We start from the raw sequence: 7,908 nt of genomic DNA, 5'->3' as shown, positions 1-7,908 counted from the left end.
CAATAACTCAACATCCAATAACTCAACATCCAATAACTCAACATCCAATAACTCAACATACAATAACTCAACATACAATAACTCAACATCCAATAACTCAACATCCAATAACTCAACATCCAATAACTCAACATACAATAACTCAACATCCAATAACTCAACAGCCAATAACTCAACATACAATAACTCAACATCCAATAAGGTTGCAATTAAAAACTTTACTCTAAAAAAATCACAATGTTGAACGTAACGCGGAGGGAAAATTATCTCAAATGTCATAAAGGAGAAATGATACTCCAAAATAAACAGCAAACAATGGAGAACGCACAGAGATAAGAATGAACCATAATAATAAATGAATTTCACTTTCATTTCATTTAGAACTTGACTAGCTATTTCAAAAGAAACATTTGAGAGGAATTAGTGCAGTGGTATAAATCAATGAATAGCTCGTCAACAGTAAATCCCTGCCTTTCTTTAACGATGTATCTGTATTCTACATAACTTACGGTAACGATGTATTCTGTTTTCTGCATAGTAAACACTTCTGTCTATATTACTCCTTTCAGCAAAGGTCAATAGTTATACCCTTAACATTCTTCAAATTTTCTTATCCCATAATTTTATTATTATTATTGTAGGTGCACGTTTCTTATCCTAATGATTATTGTAGGACCACGGACCAGCGAGGCAGCACCAGCAGCAGGGGCGCCGCCCTCCACGTAGAAGTGCTATTTATACCCTGAATATTCCTCACATTTCTTATCCTAATCATCTTATTATTGTTATTGTAGGTGCACGCTTCTTATCCTAATGATTATTCATATTGCAGGAGCACCACGCACCAGCGAGGCAGCAGCAGCAGGGGCTGGGCCCTGCACGTAGAAGTGATGGTCAGGCATGGCGGGCACAGGACGGTACTGCTGCAGCAGGAGGGCCGTGCAGCGCTGCCGTATGCTCGAGTGCAGCGACTGCAGGGGGCGACAGGGCTGGTGCTGCTCCAGCAGGCATAGCGGGAACAGGCTGCTGCTGCTCGTGCTCGTGCTGCTGCGGTGTACCTTGTAGTGCTTACCAAGCGTCCATTTCTGCCGTAGAAATACATCATTGAGGCGAGTGTGGCTAATTTATGGCAAATTGCTGGCAAATGTGGCTAATTTCTGCCATATAAATACACCATTAAGGCGAATGTGACAAATGTGTGGAAATTTCTGCCATATAAATACATCATTGACGCGAATGTGCCAAATGTGTGGCAAATTTATGCCATATAAATTCACGAGTGAGTCTAATGTGGCCAATTTGTGGCAAATGTGGCAAATTTCTTCCATATAAATACACGATTGAGTCGAATGTGGCAAATTTGTGGCAAATGTAAAAAATTTCTGCCATATAAATACACAATTATGTTGAATGTGGCAAATTGTCGAATGTCATCGTGAGTTCTGATGGTTACGAAATAGAAAACGTAAGGATACCTTATTTTATACCCCTACCAATATTTGACGTTTGCATCGATAAGCCAAAAATACTTTACAAAACCTCATCGTTAACTAGTAGTTTAATCGTTGTTTAACATCAAAAATAGAGGTGCTGCCATATAAATAACAAAAAAAACTTTATTTGCTGTGATTGATTAACTAAATTCCACTAAATATTATGTTAATTTCAAACACAATAACATTCCTGACATTATCGATCAGAATTACATACACATTTGGTACAGGACTCAATTCAATATTATGTCATAATTGACAAACTTTGATAGTCAGAGCAAGGGGAATGAGGCTACTGGTGCGTGGGGAGTCTAGTGCAGGGGAACGAGGTTACTGGTGCGTGGGGAGTCTAGTGCAGGGGAATGAGGCTACTGGTGCGTGGGGACTTGAGAGGATCTGAGTACCTGATCCATGGACAGCGTTGGGTCTTCATGCAAGGAGTTCTGGCGCTCGAGCACAGGACGAGGATGAGATCCTACAGAGTCCACAGAAGATCCTGTCTTCTCAACGCTCGAAGACTTCGTCGTAGGCGGCGCTGAAGTCTTCGAAGCTCCTTCCAAAACTGCGCTTTTGATGAGCGTGTCACCGGAATTGCTATCAAGTAAGGCTTTTTCAAATGTTTCTTTGAGACATAATTTTAAATGCTCTTGAATTTCTTTCTTTGTAGCTTCGACTGCGGGAGGGACTATTTTACAAGTATCGGATTCTTCAGAAACCTCGAGAGGGAAATTTTTGAATTTTTGCTCATCTTGAGTGTTGGCTCGACGAACAAGATTCTGCTCGAGCTGACCGAGCTGCTCAACGGACTCCATTTGCTCCAAGGTTCCTTGCTTGTCCCAGTTATCAGGGTCTGTTGGGCGCGGAGGAGAGGTCGATGTAGGGGATTTGTGCTGTTGCTGCTGTTGTGTTTCTTCCACTTTCTGCCGCAACGAAAAGTCGCGAATATGTCCGCATATCGCCTGCAATATCGCAACATTATTACCTAGTAAAAGAAATAAGACAACAGGAATAATATTTACTAAAAGGAATAAGACAAAATATTTCATTTGATATCTCAATACGAGGCAAGGTGCTATCTATTAAAATTATTGAAGATTCTACGTGATCAAACAATGAATCAGAGATTTGTTACATGAGATATCAAAGAACCGTTCTTCCACAATTATAATAATCTGTTCAATCAAAAATTGAACAGAAACGAGCTATCCAGCATTAGGAAGAACAAAATTCAACCACTGCTTCATCATACAGGCACTTCAAAGTTACTGTATATCATCGGGCAAAAAGCGTCGCACGGAAAATTACGAAGAGGAACAGTACAGGAACTATATAGGAGCTAAAAACTCCTAGAAATCACTCGACTTCAAGCAATAACAGCACAACAATACAAGAAAAAAAATGCCGTCACGTTCAGATATTCGCGTACACTGTACGCGAGCCACTCTGGCTTTTCTTGCTAACATTCATCAGTAACATTGATTGACATATTGGAAAACTAATTGTTATATTCCTCGAGTGGGTGAGTGATGTGAATCTCCTGAGTAGGTTGATTCATTTAATGCTTCACATGTCTCGCTACAATAAAGAGTAATAGCGGCACAATAGCGGTACATTAATAGTATAATAACGATATTAAATTGGTACAATAATGCTCCAATAACGGGACGGTGGATAATATAGTATACGTATTATAACGACAACGGCACAACAAGGAAACATCCTCGACGAAGACGTATACAGGAGCAGGTGTCCTCACATGGAGGTACTCGGTGATGTCGATCTCGTGCACGGACTCATGGCACTGGTCCAGTACAGGGTTCAGGTCGCAGATTTTGCTTGAAAGGCCGTCAATGATTGGCTGAACTTACGAGCTCTTAACTTATTTCGAAAGTATAGGCCCTCAGGTACACATTTATGCAGGTAAGTTCTCACATGGAGGTACTCAGTGATGTCGATCTCGTGCACGGACTCATGGCACTGGTCCAGCACAGGGTTCAGGTCGCAGGGGTGGACGCTCAGTCCTGCACGCAGCGCTTCAAAGCTCGTCACCACGAGGCAGCGGTACTGACACGCCTCCACTGCCGTCGTCAGCCACACCAGCGAACTAGACGTCTCTGTAATGACGTGTCTTTGTATAACAAACGCGGTCGTATGAAGATATATAGGTATAAATATAGTTTTAAAATATATAGTTAAAATAAACTATGAAAATAAATTGTAATAAAATATATTCTAAATAAAGTGTAAATAATTAGGGTCAGGGTGTCAAACTGGAGGCAACATGGCAAATCATTAATACAGCGGTTTCAGCGTTTATTAGGCCGGAGGTCTGTCGCCGATTCTTAACATTGCAGAACATCCACAGCTTGTTGCGGGCTTGAACTCGCAACTCACTGATTCAAATTCTGATGTGCTTAACCGCCCGGTTAAGCACAGCTGTGATGCCCGGTTAAGGTTTGCCCGGTTAAGCACAGTTCAAATTCTTCTGTGCTCCTTGCCGATTCTGACCAGAAACTGGCGCACAGAGATGGGATCGAACCCGCCCCTCTCTGCGCCAATCTTAGTACTCTGGGGCCATACTTTCAAAAATGGCTAAGTGAACGTAAGTACTTACGCTCTATTTTCTTGTCCATGATTGGTGGATTTTGCTTAAAAGGCCGTCAATGATTGGTTCATGAACATACGCCCTCTAACTTTTTTTTTTGAAAGTATAGGCCCTGAACTGTAACCACTGGGCCACCTTGCCAAAATGAAAAAGGAAGAAGGCTAAGTTTTCACCTCGTTGGTCGAGCTCGTCCGCAGCGTGGCGCTGTTTCGAGGCCTCATGCGCCGTCATGAAGCGAGGGCCGCCGCCACCAACACGCCGTCCCGGCGTCCCGGACATCCCGCCACTCAGCGACTTCGTGACCGAACTCTTCCTCCTGACGGTGGCACTCGAGGCACCAACACCTTTGCTGCCGAGTAACGCATCACTCATAATATTGCCAGAGGACCCCACGTCAGCCCCTACAGGAGCACTCATCTCCCCAGCGACGACAGTCTTGGCGGCACTCGATGGGCTCCTTGGAGCAGACGCGTCGCGACAAGGTTCCTCGGGCTCGTCCCCAGCAGGCATGAAGTGTTGCTCGGAGTAATACGAGTCGTCACAGTCGTCGTCCTTCTTAGAGGATCGTGACGCACGTTCAGTGGCTGGCACGGCGTCGGTGTGCAGGGTGAAGTCTTTGAAGATGTCGCGTAGCACGTTGCGGGTTGTGCTCCTGATATCGAAACAGAATTTTTTTACACATTATTGTTAACAAAATATCGTTCAAAAAACATTATTCAAAAAGTTAACAAATATGTACGCGGAGTTACCTAAAAATATATACTTTACTAAACAGTTTATTATAAATACAATGGAATATTACACAATATTTCTAGAAATTTCTAACAATTTTGCGTTTCAAACTACGTAAAGATATAATAATAAAAAATTTAACCGCCAAGATAAGACATCTTTTTCGCGGGTGCTAGAGAGAAAAGAATCAATATCATCATGTAAACGGTATATTAGGTAATTTACATACTTCAAGATCATTATAAAAAATTTGCCATAAATCAATTTATTTCGTCAAAATTGTACAGGGGGCATCAGCAACCGATAAAGCGTGGATAATAAACAAAAAATAAGAGAAATATCCTTCAAGAACCCTCACTATAAAAATTCTTTCCACTGCTAATACCTGAATACTTCCCCAAACATCATCTAAACTTTGAATGTCCTAAAGAATGATAGAATAATTCATACCGATGTACAAGCTGCGATATGATGACATCGAGGCGACAGTCGTAGAGGTAGACAGGCAGGGTTAGCGCCCCCAGCAGCGGCCGGTGCCCACAGGGCTTCTGGGGCGGGCGGGTCTCCACATTTTCTCCGGCACGTCCGCAGCTCGAAGAAGCGCCGGGCGTGGTGACTTTTTCATAAAAACAAGCTGAGGCTCCTCCATGCAGAGCTTCTGTGGAAACGCTGGCGGAAATGCTTTTGTTGTTCAGGTCAAAAGGTCCAGAAAACGCGCCAGCTCCAGACCCAGGTAAGGATTTCATAGGCATGGACACGTATCGCTTACGGGATTTTTCTGTACTGGGAGCTGAGGATTGCTTCGCCACCTGCACGTGGTATGGCACCTGCTGCTGCTGCTGCTGTTGTTGTCTAGTGAAACCGCCATGTTGGCGGGAGTGCAAAGAGTGGGTACAGTCGGGCTTGTTGCACGCTGGTGACATCTGGCCTTGTGGTGGACGCTCAGGACCATCACCCACAGACCCGCGGCGACATCGCTCACCGCCCCGTCCCCACCGGCTCAGAGATCCTGTAAGGGTACGTATAAATGTGATCAGATTCATTGTCACAGAAAAATAAAGTTACAAATCGATTTATAATGTATCACGTCACCTTCTATACATTAGAAGTGCAAGTTATGATCACAGTTATTATTAAAGATGAGAAGCACAAACCCGATCTCTCGCGACGGCCGTGAAATGAGCTCGCCCTCGCTCTGCTGAAGCCTTCTTTCCCGGGAGGACCAGACGAAAGCTGCGACTTTTGTGCATAGTGCGGATGTGATGGTCCTGATTTGAATCTGGTCCTTCCGGACAATTGTTGGTGGGGAGTGGCAGGAGCCACTGCCTCCCCACCCCCGCCGACCGTCGGCATGCTAGGGAAAGTCATTGACGCGGACGGTCGAGGAGACGAAGGAAGACTGTGTTGGTGGGGCATGGGCGAATGGTAGTGATGATGATGGTGGAGAGACCCACTCAAGGTGTGACCAGAACTGAAAGATCCCAAGCACCCGCTGTAAACAGAGCCACACTGGTTCCTTCCTCCGTATAGCCCAGACGAAGACAGCGTTGACGACCGGTGGCTCAAAGAAACGCCTGAAATAACAGCAGAACTGCTGTTACTCTCCGTAGATCCTCTTTGTTGCTGCAAGAGCAGTTCTGAACGCTCCGAGGACTCTTGACTTGCTTCCTTCTCGAGCTTGAGGAAGTCTTCGTAAGGAGACACGAGTCTGAGCGCAGGGTTGGTGTAGTCAGGGGTCAGGTTTGAGCGGTGCAGCAGAAGCAGCTTCAAGTCGTGGTAAGAGGCCGGTAGCAAAGTCAGAAGGAGCTTTGTGCTCGATGAAGCCTTCACCAGGCAGCGCCATTTAGGAATTTCTTCTTCATTTTCTGGAACGAAAATCAAGCGCCTAATACATGCCTGATTTAATGATTGCACAAGCAAGTACGGTATATCTAGACACAGATATGGCTCGTCATTAGAATGCTCACTCTGCTCAACACAAAAGCAGCCTGCGTTCAAACAAATTGAAGTTTACGATTATGAAAAGCTCTCTCACACGCTCTACAATGTATGTTAAGAAAATAAAATGTTACATTGCACCGTTTGCAACAAAATAAAAACTTTTAATGCTAAAGTCTAGTTAGACATAATTACAAATTTGGAATAAATTGACTTTCTGTCTTCATCAAATGGTCGTGGTCATACATCGTGCGTAGTTACATGTAACCGACTTACCACCTCGGACTTTCGATCATGTAAGAAAAAGCACGCAATTGTTCCATAATAGACGAGAAGAAATATTTACCAACGAAATACTCGGCGAAGCAACCTCCCCGAGCCTCATGTCTGTCCCTGAGGAGCTGAGGAAGGAGTTTATGGTCGTGAGGCGACAGGGGGATCTCGTGTCCGTTGTGGAGGTCGAGGAGCTGGTCTAGCAGGAGGCTGTACAGGACTTGGTTGATAGCGTCGCTCTCGTCCTCCATGGCGCAGCTTACAGGCTTGATCAGGCGGTAGTACAAGTCTGCCCGTGCAATGTCCATGTCATGGTTTACACTTAATACTAGGAAAAACACGTATGGGATCGGTGATTTCCGTGAAGTCTCTAGTTCATTAGATACCAAAGGTATCTAATTATATTACATTACAGGTATCTAATTATATTATATTAGAGGTATATAATTATATTATATTAATTATCTCTAGTTAATTAGTTATAAATAACGAACGCTCAACTTCTAACGCATTTCAGTATACGCTGCTGGATGAATCGCCAAAATTGGACCATCAAGATAATAAAATAAAAGACTCTCCCAAATGTCATGCATGTTTGGTGTTTTTGGTGCTTTAAACAATCGGCGATAGCAATATATTTAAACAGTTTCAATTAACTGATCCTCAATGTAAATATATTTCCCGTTAAGTGACCCTCGACATGAAGCTAATTTTAATGAACTGATCATCTCTATTCGTATATACTTCCAATACGATTATCCTCTCTATTCGGATACTTTCATTTAATTGATCCTCCAGTATTTGAGATACTGGAAAATTTTCACAATTACAAAAAAACACGCAATTAGTAGCTACTATGCGAGGTCA

At 43.5% G+C, this 7,908-nt stretch overlaps 1 protein-coding gene across 1 annotated transcript in view; it reads right to left on the bottom strand.

The window, feature by feature from the left end:
• The window catches only part of LOC125177587, a 52,820-nt gene that overhangs the window by 14,528 nt on the left and 30,384 nt on the right, over nucleotides 1–7,908 (bottom strand). The window contains exons 15-21 of the mRNA XM_047879573.1: nucleotides 7,115–7,330; nucleotides 5,985–6,695; nucleotides 5,281–5,839; nucleotides 4,272–4,750; nucleotides 3,426–3,607; nucleotides 1,898–2,452; nucleotides 846–1,085 (exon numbers count right to left, since the gene is read on the bottom strand). Coding sequence (XP_047735529.1) covers nucleotides 846–1,085; nucleotides 1,898–2,452; nucleotides 3,426–3,607; nucleotides 4,272–4,750; nucleotides 5,281–5,839; nucleotides 5,985–6,695; nucleotides 7,115–7,330 — 2,942 coding nt within the window. The remainder of the gene's footprint in view (nucleotides 1–845; nucleotides 1,086–1,897; nucleotides 2,453–3,425; nucleotides 3,608–4,271; nucleotides 4,751–5,280; nucleotides 5,840–5,984; nucleotides 6,696–7,114; nucleotides 7,331–7,908) is intronic.

Source organism: Hyalella azteca, unplaced genomic scaffold (assembly GCF_000764305.2).
Source record: "Hyalella azteca isolate HAZT.00-mixed unplaced genomic scaffold, Hazt_2.0.2 contig3349, whole genome shotgun sequence".
Lineage (NCBI taxonomy): Eukaryota > Metazoa > Arthropoda > Malacostraca > Amphipoda > Hyalellidae > Hyalella > Hyalella azteca.
This window is presented reverse-complemented; position numbering and strand designations above follow the sequence as displayed.